Below are 26,866 nucleotides of genomic sequence, written 5' to 3' on the forward strand. Positions count from 1 at the left end.
AAACCACCTCCCCGATCCCCGAGTGACGCTGAATGACAATTGTTACTGCCTCTCAAAAAAAAAAAAAAAAAAAAAAAAAAAGCCCTTTAGTGAATTGAAAATTCAAATTTTAGTAGAAGGGGCATTCCGCAATTTTCGTCCCGTACTGAGGGGTAATTTTAAAATTTCATCTAAGGGGTATATACGTTTCGTGAAAATCAGGCTTGTCCGTCTCCCTCTGGTTTTAGTCTTTTGTATCTAGAGAGAGAGCATGCCTCTTCCCTAGAGTCGGTTATATAGTAGAGAGAGAGAGGCCTCTTCCCTAGAGTCGGTATACAGTAGAGAGAGAGAATGGGGAAGAGAAAAGGGGCCTGGCAGGGGGGCAAAAGAAATGTGGGAGAAGAGAGCCGCATTAAAATTTTGAGAACTTTGGAGGAGTTTTGTGCTGGAAATGATATTGGTATGTTTTCTTCTATCTTTTTTTTGCTAAGATATTCCCTTCTGTTTTGTAATGAATTACAGGGATTTGTTGTGTTATATTTGTGTTCAATGGTGATGCTGCTTCTTTTATAGTTAGAGAGAAAATTGATGATTTTTCATTATCTCTTTTCTTTATTTTTTGGTTTTCTCTCACTACAATGCGGTAGCTCAATAACCATGAGAGAACAATATATGTCAATAGCTGTTTACACTGTTTAGTGATTTTCAGAAAAAATTATTTTTTTTAGGTTTTATTTGTCTAAAACTCAGTAGCTTAAAAACCAGTGAAGGAAGCAAAATATGCGTGAAAAGAACTGTGAAGTTTCTTTTGAAAATGGTATTTTCCTTGTTGATATTTTTTTTACACTGGATTTTGGTAGCAGAAAAACCAGTCAGAAAAGCAAAAGTCACATTAAAGTTGGTTCCGTTGTTGCTTCGATTTGTTGGGTCTTTTTTTTTTTTTGTTTTCTCTCATTAGTATTTGGCTGCTCAAAAGCCAGTTAATTAACCAAAACACAGAAGAAAAAGCAGGCAATGTTTCACTGGCTACTTTACAAGAAAAAAAATGAAGGAAAACCAAGCTACTTTACAATGGCTGCCACCTTCTTTGATTTTTCATTCGTCATATTTGGAATTCGCAACCCTAGAAAGCCGGTCTCATTATTCAACGTTTTCCTCAGAATCTTTACTAGTAACTGGGTTTCCATTCTTTGTTTTCATCCATTAATTGTTGAATCACCCTTAACCTGCTTTTTTTTGCATTGATTGGATTAAACTGCTTCATTAAGCTTGTAGTTAGATCAATCTCAAATTGATGTAGAATTAAATTATAACCTTCTGATTTCTGAATGACGCATTTATTGTTAACAAACTCAGGACCATTATCTCGAGTTTGGACTTGTTCAATTGTTATGGAAGTTTGACTGCCTGAATGGACTAAAGAAATCCAAGAGTTAAATGTAGTCTGATTTTATATGGATTTCTATAACCTTGTCTTGTTCTTGTTCCTGCACTGCTATCTCATGATTGCTTATTTTACTTGGTAAAAATGCCTCACATTTTGTTTATTTGATGATATAACTGGATCATGTCTCGGTAATATGGACTCTCTTGTGTTTTCGTACATCTTGGTTTATAATTTTATTCATGAGTGCCTGTCTTATTTCTTTGATTATCTTTCTTTGCTGTTTCTTGAACAAGTAGATGCAGTTTTAAAACTTCATGAAAATTTACTTATTCCATTATCTAGTGAATGATTGCTCACAAGTTTGTTTTACACTATGTTTTTGGTGTGCAGTATACACTTTTGATTATCTTTCTTTGCTGTTTCTTGAACAAGCAGATGCGATTTTGAAACTTCATGAAAATTTACTTATTTCATTATCTAGCTGAATGATTAATCACAAGTTTGTTATACACTATGATTTTGATGTGCAGTATACACTTTTGATGCTGACTTAGATAAGGAGGAAAGAGCTGAGGTGCATTTTGTGTCCAGAAGGATGGGCTTGGTTTCGAAGAGTTCTGGGTGGGTAGAAAGATATTGTTATTTTCTGTTTTAATTGTTGTAATATGATGCTATGGATGATCTGTTTGGGGAATGTCTTGATATCGGGGGCTTACTATGTGTCCCTTTACTTTCAAATAAATCAGCAGGGAATGGTGTTCAGGATGTACCCTAAAATTTTGTTTTTTTGCTTTGGACCTTAATGGTAGTTGTGTAATAATATGAGGGTTATGCTTTGAATACTATGAAACATCTGGAGATCATTTATAGACATTATGAAATTCCACGCACTACTCATGTGGAGTGCTGTGGCAACTTGTATTGTGGTACACCCTCCTCTCAAGGTTGCGCTTATATATTTTGATATTCTAGACTAGTTTTTCTGTTCATATGATAATAATATTGAGTAGTTTTGTAAATGTTATAGGGCTTAATGGTATTAGAATCAGATTAGTTCTATGTAGCTAATTTTTCTTACATTTGACAGCTTAAAATTAACTATGAACGGATAGCAGTTAATGCCCAATTTGATAGTGTTTGTTCTATTTGAGGATATATTAGTTGTTTGAATATTGAGCATATCTAAGATAATATCTAAATCTTGTTTTTTTTTTTTTTTCTTTTTTTTGAGAGAACTTAAATGTTGTATTCGGTAATGCTGTAGTTACATAATTATAAGTCCAAAAAATTGCAGCCCACTCTTAGGACTTAGGATGCTCTGTCATCATTATCATCATCATCTGAGCCTTATCCCAACTATTTAGGTCGGCTACACGAATCTTGTTATGCCATTCGGTTTTATGAAGGGCTATTCCCTCGGTTAGTCTTAGGGTGCTTTGTACATTGTAAAAATGAAGTGCACCCTTAGTTGCTCAATGCAAAAGGAGAATGGGGTGTTGGACCCTCGATCATACAAAAGGAACTACAAAAATAATTGGAACCCAGCTCAAAAAGTTGCCAAAACAGTCCCATTGATGTTGCTCACAGCATAATCTTCTTTGGCCGGGGAATCAGCTGCTGAGTTTATACTTAAATAAGGGTTGCCTATGCTTGCATGGGTTAAATATCTGACTAGAAATTGTGTTCAAGGGGCCAAGGACAAGGGGATAGACTGGATGCCCAAGAAATTGAATTTTTTGAGTCACCCTCTCTCAGTAGAGATGTTCCCCAATTTTGTTCAAATCTTTTGACATCCTGTGAAAGGCTATGGATTCGGCCATGGTTGAGTCAGCATGCCCAATGAAATCAGAGTAGGATGCGATGATGTTCTCAGGATGATCTCTAAAGAGAAATATCTAAATCTATACCAATAAAAAGAATATACTTATCAAGCACCAAATTGAGTTCAAGGTGCCAAGGACAAGGGGATAGACTGGATGCCCAAGAAATTGCATTTTCTGAGTCACCCTCTCTCAGTAGAGATGTTCCCCAATTTTGTTTAAATCTTTTGACATCATGTGAAAGGCTATGGATTCGGCCATGGTTGAGTCAGCATGCCCAATGAAAGCAGAGTAGGATGCGATGGTGTTCTTGGAATGATCTCTAAAGAGAAATATCTGAATCTATACTAATAAAAGAATATACTTATCAAGCACCATATTTTTTATGTTTACTTAATCCCGTTTTGGATGTCCTGATAGCCATATCCCAGAGCCAGACATATATTTATCTGCCTTTATGGGCAACTGTGAAAATAGGGAGTCATTGGACATGGACGATGTAAACAATTACATGATAGATAATAATGTAGGTAGGTATATACTTTCTAAGTTTCAATGAATTGTTATTTACCAGAAAAATAAGAAAGGCAATAACCTATTTTCTATCAATAACGGCAGAAGAGTCTCTCTCTCTGCAAAGCCTGCAGTTGGTGGTGTCATCTTGCAAGTATTGATTCCTGGAGTTGTGCTTGTGAATAGTGGCTTGCCTAGCTGCTCCGCTACCTATTTTGGTGCAACTGTAAAGAACCCTATTCCTAAAAAGATGGGCATTCAAATGGGGCCTTTAAGTTTTACATCAGACGGATTTTGAGTTTAAAATTAGAATACATGCCAAGGTTCCTTTTTTTTTTTTGTCATTTGTGCAAGTTATTATCAGCTTTAAAATACTTAATTTCAGTCACTGGATTGACCTTCAAATAGTAGCTGAGCAAATTATGTCTTGGAATTTTAGACAAGGAGGCTTCCAATTAAAGTCTTATCATTATACTCTACTCATAAATCAGTCAGACCATTTATTTTAATGACAGCCTTTTGGACCTTTGAACCAAAAGAAGAAGAAGAAAAAGAGCAAGAAAAGCCCCATTTTCCTCCGTTGGCCTGTTTTCATAATTTTTACCTTTTTCACAGACATGGAGACCGGCGATGTGTATCTGTTCACAAACAGTCCAACGGGAAGGCACAGATGAAGAAGAAAGAAAATATTGAAATTGAACATTTAACATTTTCGGATGAAACAAAACTGATTTTACAGAACTTATTTACCCAGTATCCTCCTTTTGAGGAGGTGAGTCAAAAAATCAACATGCATGCCAATGAGTGTGCCATGGGTGTAGATAGAAAGAATGATTCTACCTTTTCGAAACCCTCAATGTTGAAAGTTGAAATAGCCAAGCGGGTGGAATTACTTGCTTCCAGACTGAGGGAGTCTCGACACCTGCAAGAGGTACTCTATTCTCCTGGATTTTTGGGAATTTTAATTTATCATTCATTCACCATTTCAGTTTATTGATATGTTATGTTGTGCTTCAGAAAAAAAGCAGTTACAGTTTTTCCATCTTGCGGATTTAATAACAAAAAAAATAAATTGATTTATGCTTGCAGATCAGTGAGCAAAGGTCTAAACTTCCGATTGCATCTTTCAAGGATGCCATTACTTCTGCAGTTGAAAAACATCAGGTTCAATACTCTCATGACATATATGATCCACAGATTCTTGAATAACCAAAGAATGGCGTATTATTTGATTTTGATACACTATTTTTGAGGAGAATGTGATGTGATCAAATTGCATGTGAAATTTCTTCAGTTTTGAACTTCTCCCCCCTCCCCCCCAATCCTAGGTGTTAAAAAAATGCCTCTTCCCTTAAATGAACTTTCTGATTATTTACAATGTCTGTGTGCATTAATAGTCTGATGACCATGTCGTTTGTTGTTCTCTTTCTTTTGTTGGCTCTTAAACAGGTGGTTCTTATTGCTGGTGAGACTGGCTGTGGGAAGACTACTCAGGTTATTGATCTTTTTATGTTCTTTGTTCTTATGGCTGATTTCCCTTCTTCTAGATGTAGCAAACGCTGCTTTTGGTTCCTTTAGTGCTCGAGTATTTAGTGATATTATTGCATATTTTGTGGTTATTTGATATTATGCCCCTTAAATTCTAAGAAATACCTGTGGTGCTGTGTAACTCGAAGATGGTTATGGTCATTGATAGGAACGGAATACATTATATGTGGCGATCCCTACGATACCTATATGCATGTGTGCTTGCTTGGCTAGCTAACTAGATATTTAGACAGGTAACTGTTACTTGGTTTCTAGGAGGTCTCTTGTCCTCAAGTCTATTTCTGCACAAGATGCTTGACTTGTAGATTTGATCTGATAAAAAGGGTTTGTTGTTAAAGTTCAAGAAAACAACCGTGCATGTCTTTATATGTGTGCGTGTGCACGTATGTGCATGTATATTTATTTATCTATGTATGTCTATGAGTAAAAGACTGGAGTAGAGTGATAACAAATGACAAAGAGATGCTTGTAGAAGGTAAAGATATCTTCTACATGTATTTTACTCAGATATTTACTCCAATAATATATCAGTGCTTAATGTGACATGTTGTAACCTGTTGCATTGAGTTGTGAAAGGAAATAAGCTGGATGGTGTTCTATTATATTGTGGGTTGATATGCTGATCTCTTCCGTTTGAATCCTGTTTTCCTTTTTGACATAATTAAAAAAATACTTAATTAGTTGATGTAGTTGTTTAGGCACGTCTAGAGTTAACCCATTAGTCTCTAATTGACTGTATGATAACTGGTCTTCATCTTTCCTGTTGCTCTGCATTTCTTCAGTATGCGCTATTCTTGTAGTTTGTAGAATAGACTGAGACCCCAAATTGAGGTGCTATTAATAGTGTTCAAAAAACTCAGAGACTTGGTCATTGCCAACACCAAGTCATCTTCCCAAGTCACATAAAATATGGCCCTTCTGAAATATTTCTGTGAAGAATCAAAAGAGAAAGTATATAATGGGCATCAAACCTGGCCCTTCACAAGTGATTATAAAATGCTACCACATCGGAATAAACCTTGTACTTGTCAAATTAACATAAACAAGTCATCTAGATTGAAAAACTTGGGTGTAGAGCTTTTCATTTCAAAAACCTCCTAATTTGATGAGTTGAGTTGACTTGGGCGAGTTTTTCCATCCCAAATGGGACTGTATTTGCTGTTATAAATAACTGAAATGAAAATGAAAGAGATTTCATGCACATACTTCATCTTTTGACCATAGTTAGCCACTTGGGGAAGAATAATATATCGGCAAGCCAAAACATTGATACTAATTCAGTTTTGCTCCAAAAAGTCGGAGGCAAAAAGTCGGAGGCAAAAAGTCGGAGGCAAAAAGTCGGGTAAAAAATACAGATCACCAAAAATTAGTTAAGAGAATAGTGAATATTTCGGATTTGGCTAAAAAACAGAGTGAAAAAATAGGATATGTGAAGATAACAAAATATGGATACATTAAAACTATTGAACTACAATTTTTATGTCCTTACCTAGCAATACCAGAGTCATACTTGACAAATTTTAGTCTAAACTTTCAATAAATATAACAATAATGCTTATTTTGTTGTCACATTACAAAGCCTATGATAGATTTATTCAAAGCATACAATAAAAAAAGACAACGACAATACTAAACAGAAGAACGACATTACGAAACAACAAGAACGGAACCCAAGATATGCGATTATTGTTGGAAGAGAAAAACTAAAAAGAACTTTTGGTATAAAATTGCAGTTAACTAAATCACAAAAACTGAAAAATTTAAAATAGTGGTCCATCTAAATAATTACGTTGTATATACTGATGAAATTAAAAAAATTCTAAAGGCGAAATTAATCAAACTTCAGTATCCAGAAAGAAAGCAACAAAATGCTTAAGCAAATCCAAATGTTCGAAGCTCACTCGGAATTCCTAGTTGCTTAAATCTTTAGTTTTCACTGAATCTCTCTCTTACTCTTTATAATGATGCTCTGTGTTTAGATGAAAAAAGGACTTTTCATTGGGTTACTCTTGCTCTTCCTCTTAACTATTATTTTGAGATATATGGTCATTTTGATGGATTATTTTTTGGGTATGTATTGCACTTTTTTTTAAGGGAACATATTGGAGGAATTTTTTTATGGAAATTTATGTTAAATCTGGATTCTTGATTTATATGCTTTTCTCCAAACCAAAATTCAAAGATATTAAATCGATGAAAAGATAAAGTTATAGCAAAGAAGTTTTTTGAAAAGCTTTTTTTGATGAAAGATAAAATATCAGTTTTGTTTAAAAAATACGACGATTTTTTGAAGATCTTTAGAAAAACTTGGATTTCTTATTGGATTCTAAAAAATAGAGTTTTTTTTGAAAAAAATTGAGCTTTTTTGAAAAAATAATGTTTTAAACAAAGACTTGCTAATTATGCTTTTGACTTTGTATTTGTGTCCATTTATTAAAAACACTCAAAAACATGTAATCATGCAATTTCCATTAGATTTAAGTTTTCTAAATATCATTCTACGTATTCTGAACTGCTTGTAACTTGCTCGTGGATGTTTGCATCAATAAACTCTTTTCTCTTTCTACAATGCTTGGATCTTCTTTTTTTTTGTCGTCAGTGCAAAACGATCCTGTTATGTTTTTTTGTTCTTCTATGGGTATCAAATAGATGGTAAGCTTGTTAGGTAGGATAGATGCGAATACCTTAGTAGGGTTTAGATCATATTCATTTCACCATTAGAAATTCAGTTCTTCACTTCTTTTCCAGTCTGATCCTTCAGCTATATTCTTATGTAACAATTCAGGTTCCTCAATTTCTTTTGGATCACATGTGGGGAAAAGGTGAGACATGCAAAATTGTGTGCTCTCAGCCAAGGCGCATATCTGCAATATCAGGTGCCAAGGATCTTTGCTTATCTTTAAATAGTTAGCATAATGTCTTATCTTTCTTCAATTCATATTAACTGGAGATGTCTTGGTTCAGTTGCCGAGAGAATTGCCTCTGAGAGGGGAGAAAATGTTGGAGAAAGTGTTGGTTACAAGGTACGAACCTTTAATTCACTAATCTGATTTCATTCCTGTATCACAAATAGTCTTGGGAGTTGTTGATCTGAAAATTTAAAAAGACGGGGAAAGTTTATATAGAGCCGAGGCTCTAAACAATCAAATTAGAGCCTACGTCAAAAATTTCACTAGAAGAGATTATTTTGATACCCAAATATCCTCAAATTGAACATCTCGACATCAAGATGCATGGACAAGAGAAAAAAAATGGATTTCAAATTTTGGAAATAGTGTATTTTGTAATGCATTTTTGGATTGTCAATTTTCAAGATTTTCAAGTTTTCATAGATGTGTCTATCTACTCTATTTATGAAGCTTTAAACTTTATAAATAAAGATGAAAATATGTTTTAAGGCTATCACAAAGATTTCCAGTGCTGAAACAACATTTCTCGACACTATTTGAAGGTAGGCTCTAATTTGATTGTTTGGAGCCTAGGCTCTATACAAACCACACCCTAAAAGACATTCTTCAGAGTTCGATCGAGTAAAACTACAATTTTGGGTGGTCCATGGGAAATATATCTCTATTAGTTAGGTTCATCTTTACCTTTGATTTGTAATGTGAAGGACTGATTCGGTATTCAGTTGGGTACAACTGGCTGCGCAAGGAATGTAGAACTTTAGTTTTGTTGATAGATGGCATTTTTTAGGGAAAAAGAAATGCTAGATGACATTTTCAGTTCATAAAATATTAGGACAAAATTGAAAAAATGAAACCAAGAAAAAGCTGAAAGCAATATGACACTTTCGTGGAAATTTTAAGATTAAACGGACAATAAAATGCGACAGAGAATACTAACTTTAATTATCTTTCCTGATGGTAAAAATACTTCAATTTGAGCGAGAGACATGATTATAAATTGGAGAGAGAAGTTTGTTTCCATTATTTTCAAGGGTTCATGTATCTATTTCCAAATTTCAGGCATTTTGGTCTTTCTTCTAAGATTCGGTGTGATTATAGTATCTTAGCATAATTATTATATAAACTCTAATGGATGGGGTGCTTAATTTTATTCATGAGTATGTATGAGAACCATCATCCACCTTGAAGTTTTTAATTCTATAGGGTTAGAGATAGACCAGAAGGATATTTCATCAATCAGAACCACTATAGCATAACTTGGTGAAATGTATCTGGCATTTATCATGGACACACCATGCTTGTTGACATCTAGAAGTGCATCTGATACTCCTAAACTGTGTTGTTTAGAGTGTTAACACAAGGCTGGGCTCCTTTGATTCTGAATATACTTAAATATGTTTACTCGTTTGTTCAATGAGAAATGAATTTGATGCATAGTTGGCAACCATCACAATCTTGAAGTAAGGTTAGGCTCTCGGTCTCTTTGTGCACTGGTAAGCCCAATAAGTAACTCTGGGCTCTCATTGTAGAAAGGTTTGATCATGAGCTAGTGGCATGGAAGGGTAGAGTCCTATCCCCAGCAGGTCATACCACCCTCATCAGGGGACACCCTATCTAACCTCCTGATATGTTAGATGTCTCTGTTAAGCCTGCCTACTTCTGTAGCCAATTGCCTTGAGAAACTTATGAGGGATTTCTTGTGGTTGGGCTTAGACGATAATCACCACCTCCACCTGGTGGCTTGGGACACGGTCACTCTTCCCAAACACAAAGGAGGGCTGCATTTGGAGCCTCAGATATTGCAACTTGGCTCTTCTAGGGAAGTGGTAGTCGTTCTTTGTCATCTACCACCTTTGGCAATCGGTCATTGGGCAAAAATAAAGTGTCTCCCCTCCTCCCACTCTATCGCTAGGCCGTGAAGGTTTTGGCAGTCCATCACCCTATGCCTCAATGAATTCTAGCCAAATGTCCAGTTCAGTGCTAGGGAGGATCGTGGTGTCAAATTCTGGTAGGAGACATGGATAGGAGACAGCTTGCTAGAAGAAGAAGAACACTTCCCATCTCTATTCCACCTAGCTATAAGCCAGGAGATCACCATAGAACATGCCTTCGAAACATAAGGGAGAACTAGAGTTTGGAGCCCCATTTTTCGAAGGCCCTTCAGGACCGCGACCTTGCTGATTTCATCTCTCTGCCTGCCTTTGCTCCAAGACACTTATCTTCCCTAGCAAGGACCAGACTGTATGATATGGTCACCATCTCCTTGGGGCTCTTCTTGGTTGCCTCCTTCTATAGTGTCATACACAGCCCATCACCCTCTTTCCCCCCCAATGCTTATTGGCTAGAAGAGCTTGGCTTAATCCAATCCTGCAAAAAGATCCAAACCTTATGTTGGATAGCGATTCTTCAGAAGGCCCAATCAGTAGACCAACTGCAACGTAGGGGGCTACCTATACCATTGTTGTTGGAAATGCTTGAGACTCCGAATCGATTTTGGAATTGAAATCGCAGGGGGACTGGAAGATTCCTGTTGTCGGAGTTGTTGTCCATACATAGGGAATTGCAGGAAACAAGATTCCTACTTTGTTGGAATCCCCAATGGAATCGAGATTCCTACCTCTATGGGATAGAGCTTTAACCCAAATAGAATTAAAATTCCTACCTCTTTGGAATCGAGTTTCAGGCCAATTGGGATCGACATTCATCCAAGTTTGAAATCGAGTTTCAGCCCACTTGGAATCAAGATTCCTACCTTTGTGGGATCCAGTTTCAACCCAATTGGAATTGAGATTCCTACATTTATAGGATCGCACACCCAACAACTTAGAACCGCATGAAAAATCATTAGGAAATTTTTTTCGCAAGGCAAAGGATTTAAGGTTCTAGAGTAAGCTTATGCAAGATTCCCTTAGTATTGGAATTGATGTATTGAGTATGCTTTAGCCACGGTTCCCCTAGTATTCGAATCGAGATCGTTAAAGGTCATACAGACCTGAACAAGCATTCCCCTGGTATTGAAATTGATGTATTGAGCCTTAATCGCAGTATCAGAATTCTTAATCACAATATCAGAATTAAGGTATAGTGGTTGTAATACTAAATTTAAGCTAAATACAATTAACATGCACTCATAGTCCTCTAGGGGATTTGTGATGGTGTTTACAAAGCATACAAATATTACCTCGTGTACTTGAAACTAAGATTTTAATTTCATATTTATAGTTGAAATTGGGAATTAGTTTATCCCATTGTGTTGCTCTGAACTGTAATCCGAATTGAACCCAAATCTCTGTCCCAATTATTTTTAAAAAAATTGTCGCCAGTTCTAACATCATTAGAAATGTAATCTGAATTGAGCCCAAATCTCTTTCCCAATTATCTTTCAAGAATAGCCACCAAGTTCTAGCACTATTAGAAAAACAATTGTGTGGGAATCCCTACCTTATATTCGAAGTATGCCATTTACTTGATGTGATGAAATGAAAGTGAGTACATTTTGAGAGAGAAAATAAAATAATATTTTTTCTTTACATTCACATTGTGTGTGTGTGCTATTTTTTTCTTCTTTTTTGTGGGTAGTTTAGCTATAGGAATCGAACTTTAGATGTAGTGTTGTTAATTGTTAGCTGCTAAGCACACAAGCCAATCTCGATTCGAAACATTCACATTGTGTTGTAGTGTTATTGGGAACATGTGCTAATAGTTTAAACATCATAAGCACACTCATGGAAAGAGGGTGATAGAGATTTTGACATTAGAAGAGAGAACAAAATTACACTCAATAAAAAAATATACTTTTGTGGAATCTGCATTCCACAAAAATCGAGATTTTAAGAATGTGGAATTGAGATTCAATAGAGGTTGGAATCGAGATTCCTAAAATGTGGAATCGAGATTCCTGAATTCAAGGAAATGTGTTCCTTGAAGATTCAATGATGGAATCGCAGACTCGGGGTTCTGAAGTGGAATTGCTACCTGCGGTTAGAGATTCCGGTAACTATGACCTATACCCACCAGGTATGCCATATGCAAAGTATTGCAAGAAACCGGTGATGACCTTCTGAAATGCAAGGTGGCCAAAACTATTTGGTCAGATCTGCTTTAAAGCTTCACTTGGTATTGGGTCACCCCACAGACAATTCTGCAGCTATTCCAAGCATTCTTCTCATCTCCTTACCTGGCAGCGAGCCTCTTTTTGTAGTGTGCGGTTAGCAACAACAAACATTTGGACAGAGAGGAACACCCTAATCTTTGAAGGAAGGGAGTCCAACTATCAGGACATTGGTGATCCTTATGGCCTGTAACCATAAATCCCTAAATGGCCTTGCCATCTCTGACTTCCTCAGCTTGAATCACTACCTGTAGTGTGATGGCAACAAGTGTGTGCGGATGCAATAATTTTCTGCAGATGATCTTATATTGTCTCTCCTCCCTAATGCGCGTGCTGCTGTGTCACAAATACTTAACAGCCATTAAGGTTAAATCTCCTTTTGTGCTAGGTCTCTAATCTGCATCCAATAAACAATCACAGTGGAACATCCCTAAGGAGGATAGCCTAAACTTTGTGCATGAAAACTTCAGTAATCCAGACCATTTCACCTGCATATGTGTATGTGCACTGCTAGAATTGCTCACTCCCTGTGTATATATTTTCAAATTTTTGGTTAGTAGGTTAGTTCTTATCAATCATCTTGAATAGCTTCCTTTTGGTAAAATATCCATATTTTAATTCATTTGTTTCTTTGGAGCACAATATCAGATAAGATTGGAATCCAGTGGTGGTAAGCACTCCTCCATTATGTTTTGTACGAATGGAGTTCTTTTGAGGCTGTTGGTTGGCCGTGGAGCTCTCGAGGCATCAAAGACAGGTGGAGAGTGTAAAGCCAAGAAAGCTGGTGGACTCGAACTTACCCACATAATAGTGGTATGCTTTTTCATGAACTATATTAGTATTAATATTTTTTTCTGCTGCTTCAAGTATGCAGGTTGTAATTTTCCAGTTATGACTGCATATGTTGATTGAACTATGAACCACATAATATTCTTGCAGGAAGTAATTGTAGATTTAGCAAACTATTTTTTGTTTTTCTGTTTTATCATTATTTTGTTTATTTTGCTTTGCGTGTGCATGTGGCTCAGATATCTGTGTTACACACCAGTCAAGACACATCCTTGTTATTTTATCACAAGCATGATGGGGCATTCATGTGCTCATTGAAGACCAAACTGCCTTTTGTTTATTTTATCTTTTTTTGATTAATTTTTTATTATTTTTTGTGCATTAACTATTAATGATATGTTATGCATTTTCTGTTTATATCGTGCCTTTGCTTTATTAGCAAGTAAACTTCTACACAATAGGAGTTCTCACTCTTGTATAGATGTTTGAGTTGCTGATGTGTGAATGTGATGTTTGATGGTAAGGAGGGTTGTAGATGCCACCTGTTACTAATAAGTGGTACATTGATCACTGGGTTCAAGACCAGACTCAATTCTTTTGAATTTTCAAATTTACAAGGCTGAAAAAGAAAGCAAGGGAGATTTACCGACTGGTATGATAGAGAGAGTTTGGATTTTCGTTGGGGTTTGGTGGTGGGGAGAGAGATTTAAGATTTAGGTGTGCAGTAAAAGAGAGAAAAGAGAGAGAGGGATAACACTCAAATGTATAGACAGTGTTTCAAAAAGCGCTAGGGGGGTTCTAGGTGGCTTGGGGGGTTCAGGCCTCCTAGCGCCCTGGCGGGCGCCCAGGCAGGTGCCCAGAACCTGGGCGACCCAGTTGAATAAAAAAATGATTCTACAGTTATATATTGTATAAAATATAGAATTAGGTATTTAGGGCACATCAAAATTCAAAGTATACTACACATTAGCGAACACTCCATAAGCATAACCATAAGTCGGTCCAGAATCCATATCCAATTAAAACTTAAAATTTACCAACCAACCAAATTACCAAACTAAAGTTACCAAATAGTACCAAACCAGTGGAACTACAAATCCACTGTCCACAAATCACATTACAGTATTACACCACCATGAGGAAGAAAACATAAATGAAAGTAATACTTGAGGACTCAAAAGAATCTTCAATAGACAATAGTTCAATCAAAGTTCAAAGTTTAATAATTATTTAACATTCATGATTCATCATCAGAAAAATTAGGGTCAGCTGCATTGGCATCATATCCATCGGAGTCGTCACCCTCCTCGACATATTGGTCGTCCTCCTCCGTCTCTTCTGAATTTGCTTTTTCTTCCTCCTCCAACCTCGTTCTCTATGCAGAAGATCTAGTGGCCCTAGGAGGGTCAGCTGATGTCCCTGAAGCATCCATGACCATGTCCCATGTCAATCCTTCATGCCTCTCGACCTCATCATCATCATCAACTAACCACTCCATAGCATTGTCCATATTTTTTGATTTGTTGGGTTCTCTCTTCTCTCTCTTAGCAAACCTGTCCTTTAAGAATCAATTATACTTGACATAGACTAGGTCACTGAGCTTCTTTGATTCAAGCCTGTTCATTTTCTTTGTATGAATCTAACAAAATCAAATGAAACTAATTAAAATCTATAATTCATGTATTATTAATACAATTATACAAATTACCCTTACGACCTAACCCCTTCAAAAGTACTTCAATTGCGCTCACAACTGGATGAGGAAGTGGTTATGTTTAAGATTTGAATGGCCAATTTTCGTAAATTTGGAGAACTACACCCATGTTGGCTCTACCAATTAGCTGCAAAGATATTGAATAAAATTATAAATAAATAATAGAATCATAAAAATGAAACTTGATTACTTGAACTTGATGAACTTAATAATATTATTACTACCTGGATCAATTTTGGTCCTTTGCCTCATCGCCATTGGACTCCCAAAAGACTTTAATGAGCACTTGTAATTTATCAGCTCATCAATGCATATAATACCCTGGATATCAGGATCAGGGACTAGCACATCTATACACTTATTAAATCTAGTCATAATTGTGTCATTTGTGTGTATATCCTTGTCAACATAAAAAAAAGCTAGGTTCAAATAATAACCAGCTGCATGCAATGGCTGATGTAGCTGTCTAACCCACTTCTCATAAATAATCTCCTAAACAGGCTTGTAGCAATTCTCATCATCATCATCAAAATTTTGGGCTATCTCTCTTTTGCATTTCTCCATAGCCTCATATATATAGCCCATAGAAGCTTTGTCACTATCAACCATGCGAAGGACTTTGACAAGAGGAAAAAACACCTTAAGAGCGCCTTTCACCCCTCGCAAAAAACCCTTAGAAAGGATAATATCTCTCACCTTCTTCTCTACCTGATCCTTGGACAACTTGCATGCTCTCCAATCATCCGAGGTAAACATCTTCCTCAATTGCACCTTCCTCGAATGTATGTTATCTAGGCATAAGTACTAGGTCGCAAATCTTGTGACCTCAGGCCTCACAATCTCTTTCTTTTTTGTAAATCTACACATCATGCTGAGGGTAGGATGGTGGTCATAAATGAAATTTGTGACAGCATCAATAGACCTAAAAAAAACAGTTCCTAAAGGACAATTCACAAGCAAATTCATCTGACTTCTTCTCTTCCTATCACTCTAAGCATCAGTCATAATAGAAACCTCATACTGAGCCCATGCATCTTTTTTAACTTTTACAGCTTCTTTCATGACACTTACCGCCTTTTTCAAAAGAGTTTCTGAAAGCTCATATGGGGTTTGGCGTTTCATCCCAGGCCCAAATTGGCCAATTCCCTCTAATGCAACATAGAAGCTGCTTAAGCAAGCGGTATTGAAAGGAATGCTCACCTCATAAAATCATGTAGCAAGATAATAAGCAGCTCTATCTCTCTGTTCTTTCTTTGTTCTGTTTTCAATGGTGGTTTTCTTCTTTGTTTTATCTTCTGCAACCGCAAAGTCAAGCTGAGGCAAAAGACTATCCATAGGGCCTCTAACCTGAGGCTTCTTACTCTTAGAACTAGAACCAGAAGCAATTACAACTCCCTTTCCCTTTCCTCTAATAATGGACTGTTTTACTTCTACCTCTTGACATCTCTCCCCAATCCCATCGTCATCACTATCATTATCATCATAATTGACCCGAACCCCAGACTTAATATTTACTATGGAGGCAAATCTCTCATCTTTTTTCATTTTTACCATATTAAAAAAATTGGTTATTTCCTCGTTAACAACATCAAGAGTCTTTTTACATTGGGCAACATCCCCCCTGATACCGGCAAGATATTTCTTGGACCGGTTTATGCCCCTTTTTGTATCCTTCTCACAAAAATTGCATCTTATGCAATTTTTATCATTACAATCTGGGTTGTAACCATATTTCCAACCGGGATCACCACTCTTATTAGATCCCGAAGAAGACATCTCAAAATAATGCAATGTATACAAGCGATAAAAAAAATCACTTACTTTGAGTTTGATTGCTCAATCTCCAAACTTTCACCCAGTGTTCGCAAAATCGAACCGGAATGGTTAACTAATCAAGGGGCTAGGAGCGGTTTGAACCGGAACCAGACTAACTGGGGCAATTAACCGGACTAACCGGTCATGTAGATTTTTTTTTTTAAAAGGGTCAAGAACCCCCAAAAAAATTATTATTAATTTTTTAAAAATAGAGAAACTTAGATTAAGTGTATACTATCATATTACATACATTTATCTTACAAAAAAAAAAAATTGAAACAACTTTTTATATAAATTAATATTTGAATACTATGGAGATACGCAAGACAATTTATAATGTGACATTAATTCATTTAATGAAGTTAAAAACAATCCAACAAGCTCACCAAAAAATATAGAACATTAAAAATAAAGAATATATATATTTTTCTCATATTCATCACAAAAAACATATTTCTGTAAAAAAATATATAACATTAAAAACAATCCAATAAGCTTACCAAAAATATATAACATTAAAAGCAAATAATTTTTTTTCTCATAGTCATCACAAAAAACAAATTTTTATAAAAAAATATATAACATTAAAAAAAAATCCAACAAGCTCTCCAAAAGTATACAACATTTTAAAAAAGTTATTTTTATTGACAAACAATTTTTTTTTAATAAACCCTAAAATCGAGCCAAAACCATCAAGAACATAGAAAATTTAGAGTCCAAATCAGCCCCAAATCTTCTATTTTTTTAACAAATTGACATGGGGATATGATAGATACTTCCATTATGATTTAAATGCCCCAAATATCATGATGATCCATTCACTATTGAGATTTTTCTTCAAAAAATGGCGAATTTTTCACTTCACGAAATTTCAGGAAAAAAACACAGCAAAAAAAAATTGATCTAAAAACATTTAATCAATAATAAATCAACATACCTAGTTTATTTGATAGATGAAGCCTTGATGATCAAACTGCATTGATCAATTCGATAAAAATTGATCAATTGATCGATCAGAAATCAATTTGTGTGGATAAAAAACAGTTCTTCGAGCAACAGTACTTCGGGCTGAAAAAAACCTCAAATCTTCATCATTTTGGAAAAATTGAAAATATATAAACGTTTAGGCTTCAACAATGAATCATAGCCCTCCATTTTTATGAAAATCCATGAGGTATTGAAGCTGCATTTGATAAAATGGCGGAAATTTCTAATTTTCAAAAATCCCTATTTCAATCTGCCAAGAACTAACTCTTTGTTTTTCGATTTTTGATTAAGTAATCTATGATTTATAGAAAAGTTTTGGTGTATAACATCATAATTCACCAAAGAAAACAAAAAAACACCAAAAAATGGAATAAAAAAAACCTGCAAAAGCTTTTTCACGGGTTCCGTTAAAAATAACAGGGCCTGTGTCAAATAACAAATGTTATTTACTACTCAACCGTTATTTTCGTTATTTTCGGGTGTTATATAGGCTAACCGGTTTGGTTAGCAGAAACCGGCTGGTTTTGCGAAATAACTGCCGGTTCAGGGGCTAACTGACCGGTGTTTGTACCCAATTTTTTCGGAGCTCACCATCTAACCAGTAGACCACCAAAACCGGTCCTAACCGCAGTCGCCACTCTGCCGGTAGCGATCTAACCGGCCTGTTCCGGTTCTAATCAGCTGGTTTTGCGAACACTGCTACCACCTCAAAGATGATTTTAAGTAGTGTTTTAAAATGGGGGATGCGGCCCGGATGCGGGTGCATCGCGATGATGCGGTCAATAAATATAAAAAAATTCTAAAAAATCTAAAAAAATAAGTTAATACATAGGAAAAAATATGAAGGTGATATATGTGATAATAGGTATTTTAGTTTAATGATTGACTTCAAAACTATTAGCTGTCGGAAATTTTGTATCCAGTTATCCACCCATATAAGTATTTCCACAGAGTAAGCATATCACACAATTTCTATCTTTGGGATTTTTTAGTTTAGCATATTTCCACGCCGGATCCTTATTACTAGAAGATTGGGAAGATGATATTGCCCCAAAAATATGTATAGTAGTAATATTGTACAAGAAAGAAAAAAATTTACCGACTCTGTGAAGCACTGCTCGATTTCTTCACGACCTCTGAAACCCCCGATTTTTTATTACAAATTCACCCTAACATCTCCAAATCAACAAGCAAAGGCATCCAATGAACATCAAAGTACCAAACAACTGCCAAATCGAAGATTTCGATGAAAAAGAAATTTCCACCTAAATTTTGTTTTACCTCTATTTGATGCAAAAAAAAGCTACAAAAGTGGCTGAAAATCTTTGTTGAGGGCCCCTAATACCCTCCCCCAAACAGTTCCCCCAACATTTGGATGGTCGAAAAGACCATTTTACCCCTCCTTGAGGGGCAAAACAGAAAAACATTTTGGCGGACACTGTAGCAGTGGGATGCGGTGCAATGCGGCCAATGCAGGATGCGGCTACGATGCGGCCTGATGCGGCGCATATGCGGCCGCATTTGCCAAAAGCGCATATGCGTCTTCTTTTGATGCGGATGCGAGCGCATCCCGCATGTTGCGGCCGCATTTTAAAACATTGCTTCTAAGGACTCAAAATCTTCTAAAAAACCCCCCAATAGATTTATAAAACATCAACAATTAAATCCAATATCAATGGGTGATGTTTTGATCAATTTCTCATAACTTTGAGAAACCCTTCAATTTTAAAGAAATCACCAAAAAAGTAGTCTTTTGGAGGCTCTCTCTCTAAAATGGGTTCCAATAAGTTTTAGGTTTCAAATGAATCTAAGACCCACATTTTTGGCGCTTTAGTATAAAAACAATGGACAAAAAATGGCCACATCGAAAGCAATTTCCGCCTCTGGACCTGGGCAGCCGCTTAAGCGGTTTCCTGGGCGCCCATGAACCACCGCTTTTTTTGGGCGCCTAGGCCTGGACGATGCCCCTTGGCCCCCAGATCTGCCTTGGCAGCCGCCCAGGTGCTGGGTGGTTCGCTTTTTGGAACATTGTGTATAGAGATTAGGGATTGTTCTTCACAACTTCAATTGGCCTGATGTTGGGTTTTGGAAGTATCTCTAGCCCTGTAAGTGTTTGGAGGCAAAGGATGATTTCAATTGAGCAAATGATGAGTTGTGTTGTAGCATGGCAGTGGGACCATTTATAAAGGGGTTTATAAAGGGGTCTTATAATAAGCATAGAATTGACCACTACATACTCAAATAATTGAAGTACAACTTTAAATAAATCTAACTGCCATTTACCCATCCCTCTGTACTAGATTTAACCCATGAGTTCTTGCCTTGGGGCTCAAATCCTTTAGTATCTGTAGTTTAGGGTGTACTCACTTGAAATTATACATTTGTTGGCATCAAAACTAGTACTAAATAGTGCTAGGATTCTTTAAGTATAAAATGTCAACTCATTTGAGCCTTGGCCCAACTATTTGGGGTCTGCAAGTATAAAATGAAAATTATATAAGAGAAGGATAAACTGTAATTATATGCATTATAAGATGGTATATTTGTGTCAATTTTTTGGCTGCAAATACATCTGTATCATGCAAGCTATAATATATATCCATAGGTGTTAGAAAGGATACTTGCATCCTTATCCGTATCCTGGATTTTGAGAAATGCTAAGTCATATCCCTGTTCGCTGTATTCGGGTTTGTATCCGTTTCTGTATCTGGACATCATTTGCAAAATGTAATTCTCTAATATCCCTTTGTCCCCTGGCTAATCAAGGTTCATTCATTTGCAGGATGAAATTCATGAAAGGGACCGATATGCTGACTTTATGCTTACAATTATTAGGTATTGACTTGAGATGTAGTGTTATCTACTTTGCGTTCTGTCTTGTATATTATGCGTGACGTGATTTTTTTTTAATGCAGAGACATGCTTCCTTTGTGCCCTCATCTGCGACTGGTTCTCATGATTTCCTCACTTCTATTTGTTGACTTCCAGTGTTCCTTAAAATGAAATTGAATATAGTTCATTGTACTATGGGGGACCATAGCGCATTGGGTCATGATCGTTCATTTTGAAATTGATGGTGATGGAGAAACAGTGGGCCGACCCAACCAGGACATGCTGCCAATGATGTGTCCCACTCTCTCCATCACTTCCATTTCATGGGATAGAGACAAGCTAATTTTGTACTTTTATTCAGTTGCAAGATGCTTTCCCTTGATTGCAAATGATTATGCATTTTTTTTTTTGACTCTTTCAAGATTTTCTGTCAATAAATGATGACAATCTGAATTTTGTTTTTATTTCTTTCTTTGGTTGAGTCAACAGATAATGATGAGTGCCACTTTTGATGCTGAACGATTTTCGCAATATTTCGGCGGCTGCCCAATAATTCAAGTCCCTGGGTTTACATATCCGGTAATATTTTTCCATACATCAGTTCGGGATTGACCCATTGTATTTTTTCTTTCTTTTGTTGAATATTTGTACTTATCCTTTCTTGTTTCAGGTCAAAAGTTACTATTTAGAGGACGTACTTTGTATCTTGAGGTCGGCTGCAAATAATCACCTAGAGGGAGCAATATTCAATGGCAATAAAGAACTCACCAATTTGAACGACGAACATAGAGTTGCCTTGGATGAAGCACTTGGCTTGGCATGGTCAAGTGATGATTTTGATCCCCTTTTGGAACTGATTTCTACACAACCAACTCCTGAAACTTATAATTATCAACACTCAGAATCTGGCATGACCCCTTTGATGATTTGTGCTGGAAAAGGCAGAGTTGATGATATTTGTTTGCTACTTTCATTTGGTGTGGCTTGCTATCTAAAAGCAAAAGATGGAAGTACAGCGTTGGACTGGGCTCAGCGAGAAAACCAGACAGAGTCAGTAGAAATCATCAAAGCCCACATGAATATGGAAATCTCAGAGTCCCTAGATGAGAAACAACTTCTCGAAAGGTACCAGTCAACCATTAGTTCAGACCATGTCGACACAGTTCTCATTGAGAAATTGTTGATAAAAATTTGTAGCGATTCCAACAAGGGAGCCATCCTCGTCTTTCTGCCAGGTTGGGAAGATATAAATGAGACTAGAGAACGATTACTTTCTTCCCCAATATTCAGTGATCCCTCTAAGTGTTTGATTCTAGCACTTCACTCTTTGATTCCATCTGAAGATCAAAAACAAGTATTCAAAAGGCCTCGTCATGGTATTCGAAAGATTATCCTTTCCACCAATATTGCGGAGACCTCAGTCACTATAGATGATATTGTATATGTTATAGATTGTGGTCGGATGAAAGAGAAAAGCTATGATCCTTATAACAATGTGTCCACTTTTCAATCTTCTTGGGTTTCAAAGGCCAGTGCTAAGCAGCGACGGGGGCGTGCAGGCCGTTGCCAACCGGGTTTCTGTTACCATCTATATTCGAAAGCCCGCGCAATGTCTCTGCTGGACTACCAAGTTCCTGAAATCAAGCGAATGCCCATTGACGAACTCTGCTTACAGGTTTGTAACTCTCTCTCTCTCTCTCTCTCTCTCTCTCTCTCTCTCTCTCTCTCTCTCTCTCTCTCTCCGTATAACCAACAGGCTTATGCTGCAGAGCAGAGGAGTTCGTTGAATCTCAAATTTACATATGTTCTTCTCATCCTAGCGATCAAAATAAGGAAAATGAAAAAAAATTGAAACCTTGCAAAAATTGGTCCAAAATGGATCCACTATTTTCGGTGAATGCAGGCCATCCATTTGATGGACATTGGATCCAGGTCTTTAAGAACTCAAAACTTGTTTTTTTTTTTTTCATTTATTGAATCAACAGCATGCAAACTAATTTCAGCCGAAAATATTTCACACATGTATGCCCTCGCACTTATGCAGAAAGAGAGAGAGAGATGTATGGAGGGAGGGAGGGATGGATTTCTCTTCTGAAAACTGATGCTAGTTATTTTTAATACATTTCAAATGAAAGCTCGTTTCATTGGACCCTTTATCTTCTGCAGTTGAAAATGCTCAACCCAGAGTCTCGAATTGTTGAATTCCTACAAAAGACTCCTGACCCACCAGTCTTTGAAGCAGTTCGCAATGCCATCATAGTTCTCCAAGACCTCGGGGCATTATCGAAGGACGAATCCCTAACTGAGCTGGGAGAGAAAATTGGCTCCCTTCCTGTTCGGCCTTCAACTAGCAAGATGCTTCTCTTTGCCATTTTAGTGAACTGTCTTGACCCCGCCCTAACTTTTGCATGCGCATCAGAATATCGAGATCCCTTTGTTCTTCCTGTGGCTCCTGATGCAAAGAAGAAAGCTAATGCTGCCAAAGCCAAGTTGTCCTCATTGTATGGTGGCAAAAGTGATCAGCTCACTGTTATAGCTGCATTCGAAAGCTGGATGCAAGCAAAGGCCAAAGGGAAGAAATCCGAATCTGAATTTTGCTCTTATTACTTCATCTCACCTGGCATCATGTATATGATATTGAACATGCGGAAGAAGCTAAGGAGCGAATTAGTTCAGCTTGGTTTTATTCCTCAAGATGTCTCTAGTTATAGCTTGAATTCTAAAGACCCAGGCATTCTTCGTGCTGTTCTGGCAGCTGGTATGTATCCGATGGTGGGGAGGTTGTTACCGCCTCTTGGGGGTGCTCAAAGGGCTGTCGTAGAAACATCAAGTGGTGCTAAGGTTCGTTTGCACTATCACTCTTGTAATTATAGAGCAGCTAATAATTTGACTACTGAGCGTCCCTTGCTTGTGTATGATGAAATTACTCGTGGCGATATGGGTATGTATGTGAAAAACTGTACCATTGTAGGGCCCTACCCATTGTTGTTCTGGGCCACTGAATTAGCGGTAGCCCCTTTGAATAATGAGGCAGAGAGTGATTTGGAGGATGATAGCTCTGATAGTGAGGAGGATGAAATGGATATTGAGGGCTCAGTTGGTCGAAGGCATGGAGAAAGGCTTCTTTCTTCACCTGATAATCCTGTATTGGTTGTGGTGGATCGGTGGATTAAGTTTCAGTCCACTGCACTGGATGTTGCTCAGATATACTGCTTAAGGGAGCAGCTATCAGCGGCTATCTTGTTTAAAGTAAGTCAAAACATTATCCCCACACTCAAATTATTGGTTCATAATATTTAGTAATGCATTTATTCTTTTGGTTAGCTAGAAGCTGAGCAATTGATTCTTGTTTATCTATTTTCTATGTTTAAAAGCACAATGATTTAAGAATTAACTCGTGACTAGATTACCATTAAAACGACTCTAAAAAAACGGACGACAGTGATAAAAACTGGCTGAGTTTAAGGACCCTCCATATCTTGGGAGGAGTATAATTCGATAGCTTTGTATATGGGCATATTATACCTTCTTAGTTCTATACGTGAGTTTCAGCTTTTCCACGTCAAAATTACTGAGCTGTTTTATTTGCAAAAGAGTGATATATGTCCGTACCCTAAAATTTTAAGTAAAATATGAAATGCTCCACTTATATGTGGAAATTACAAAGAAGGTTGGTTAACCCATTTTTCTATTTTTTTTATCAAAATTGCCCTTTGGTCAACTCTTGCACGTCACTATTTGAGTGTGTACATTTTTAATAATTTTTATTTTATTTTGAGTGATTTACTTACGTATCTTAAGATTTTAGGTAAAATACAAAATGCTCCACTTATATGTGAAAATTACAAAAAAGGTTGGTTAACCTGTTTTTTTTATTTTTTTTCAAAATTGCTCTTTGGTCAACTCGAATGTTGAAATTTTTTTTTTCTTTTTTTTTTTATTTGTTTTTTGTATTTTCGTTAGTAGGGCAATGCCTTAAAGCTTGGGGCGCTGCCTCACTAATGAACAAGCTAAATAAAATTAAAAAAAATCAAAATTTGGATTGACCAAAGGGCAATTTTGAAAAAATAAAAAAAATGGGTTGACTGATCTTCATTTTAATTTCGGCGTATAAGCGGAGCACTTTGTATTTTACCTAAAATTTTAAGTTCTGCGTGTAAATTACTCTTTGCAAAATTTAGTACCCTCTTTGAATGTTGACCTGAATATTAACTTGGGACCTTGTGGGAATGGAACTCAAGATCGGTGTTGTAAAACATGAATTCGGCTGTCTAGGCCTCCCAGGGTCCACGTAGGTGGGCAGGCGCCTAGGAGGGCACCAAGTTCCTTGGGGGCTGTTCAGGAAGGTGTGCGTTCTAGGCCCCATGAATGGTGTATGAGGGGATGGATTGGAATCCAAAACCCACAAATCGATCCTAGAAACCAATTTTTTTAATCAAGAGACAAATTTAAGACCAATAAACAAGAAAATATCCATTTGGATTAGGTTTAATGAGAATTTATTAAGATTGGGTTGCCCAGTCTTAGCAAAATGCTATTAACCACATACAAAAACCATTCTTTAATATGGGCCACAAATCTAAACATAAACTTGCAAACAAATATAAGAGCGAAACTAAACAAGAAAAAAAATCACATTATTTGCCCTTTTCAAATGAGGACAAATTTCAGGCCAATAAACTAGAGGAAATCCATGTGGGTTAAGTTCAAATGAGATTTTACAAGGATTGGGTTACTAAACCAAAACCCACTCTTGAAAATGGGCTGCAAATCATAAACCTGAAAATAAAAAAACAAAAAAATACAAGAACAAAGATGAAACAAGCAAAAGATAATATAACTAAACCTATAAACCAACAAAAAATTTAAATATATTAATCTTTCAAAATGCGATAGATCTTGGCTCGATTTGGTGACCGTTGGTTACCGGAAGTCTTCTTTGACAACCACTTAAAGCCACAAAAACTATAGGGTTAAATGCTTTTTGATTTTGCAAGGAATTAAATTAAAAAAATCTTGAGATTATGATTTTTCTTGCTCTAAATGAATGAAATATGGTTTCACGGGTTGGAATGCCCCCAAAAACCCCACCATTGTTCTCTTTTTGGCCATTGGGCTTATGGTGGTGGTGGCAGGGCTGGGGGCAATATTAGTGGCCATCTTTCTGTCCTCATGCCAAGTGGCTCGAGAGAGGCGCCACCTAGGCAAGCTCTCGAGCACCTACGCGCCTCAATGCCTAGGCCAGTTTGGTGCGCTGAAGCCTCATGGGCCTGTAGGCAACCGAATTCGCAAGCTTTGCTCAAGTTGTCATGTGGCACCTGCCACCTATGCCTTGAACCTGTTCCCAACTAAGTACTTTTCTTTTACTCTTCAAAACAAAGAAAGTTGGGCGCTCTTTTGCCATTGGCCTGGTTCCATCTCATTTTCAGTTTGCCTAACTGTGTTTTCCCTTTGTGCAGGTGAAGGAGTCTCACAAAGCGCTCCCACCGGCTCTCGCAGCATCCATGCATGCAATTGCTGGCATTCTCTCTAATTCCAATATTTCAGAAATGCCCTCAGCTAAAGAGTCAATAGACACCTTGACCACCATGGTTAGCACTGCCAGAATCGATCCTCGAAACTCATCAAATGGCATGCACTTAGCTGGAGCTCGCCATTCTTGCAACACACGAAGCAGGGCACTTCCTAAACACAACCGCAGTAGAAATAGGAGGGGCATACCAAATGTTCAAATGCCCATGGAACCTTTGGGTACCGACTCGATGAACCCATATCTATCTCATAAGCATCAACCAGCCATGTTGTCTGCCTCGGATCAAGGGCTCCTGTTGGATGGTGGGCCCCCCTTCAAAAGACGTGGGTCTTTAAAACGAAATTGGAGAAAGAAGCCCTGATGGGGTGATGTATATTTGAATTGGGATGATCAGAGAAGCCATGAAGAGATAATAATAATCTATATTGGCTTGGGGCTCTTGGTGGAAGGAGCGTGGTGGGTTTTATGTTGTGATGCCCGTTGTGGCCTTAGGCATAAGCTAAAAAGCGTGGATCTTTGAAGCAGGTCGAACCCATTTTTGGGATCCATCCATAATGGGTTGTGATGGTTTCCATATGAGAGCTTCCTTTAAGTTTGAGACATGCATGTGGATGCCATGTTATTTGGCATCAATGCATCATTCGTTGTAGGAGATGCGTTATTTAGATGATGCCCATTATGGATCCCTCGAGAGAGACAGCTTCTTTTGATTCTGTATTTGGCCTAGGTTCCTTAATGTAACATGTATCAGCGGAGCTGTCTCTTTTTAAGTGGGATTCCATTTTGGGTTGATGTTTAATTTGGTGTCTTAATGAAGTTCACGAAGACTTATGCTCTTTCTTTCCAATTTCTTGGCATATATTATGTGCCCTTGATCTAAATTTTACTTACCAAAAGAAAAAGGAGAAGCTTGAGCATGTGCATGCACA

General features: G+C 37.1%; 1 protein-coding gene across 1 annotated transcript; it reads left to right on the forward strand.

The window, feature by feature from the left end:
• The first annotated feature begins 209 nt into the window (after positions 1 to 209).
• On the forward strand, positions 210 to 26,784 carry HVT1 (helicase in vascular tissue and tapetum). Its single transcript, XM_011628311.3, has 14 exons — positions 210 to 439; positions 1,897 to 1,987; positions 4,315 to 4,630; positions 4,789 to 4,863; positions 5,149 to 5,193; positions 8,033 to 8,123; positions 8,212 to 8,270; positions 12,916 to 13,080; positions 20,355 to 20,407; positions 20,488 to 20,521; positions 20,894 to 20,983; positions 21,075 to 22,079; positions 22,571 to 23,653; positions 25,864 to 26,784. The coding sequence occupies exons 1-14, from the start codon at positions 331 to 333 to the stop codon at positions 26,296 to 26,298; spliced, it is 3,651 nt and encodes a 1,216-aa protein (XP_011626613.2). The 5' UTR covers positions 210 to 330; the 3' UTR covers positions 26,299 to 26,784.
• Positions 26,785 to 26,866: the final 82 nt, after the last annotated feature.

This window comes from Amborella trichopoda, chromosome 2, assembly GCF_054954075.1.
Source record: "Amborella trichopoda isolate Santa Cruz 75 chromosome 2, AtrichopodaSantaCruz75HAP2 v2.0, whole genome shotgun sequence".
Lineage (NCBI taxonomy): Eukaryota > Viridiplantae > Streptophyta > Magnoliopsida > Amborellales > Amborellaceae > Amborella > Amborella trichopoda.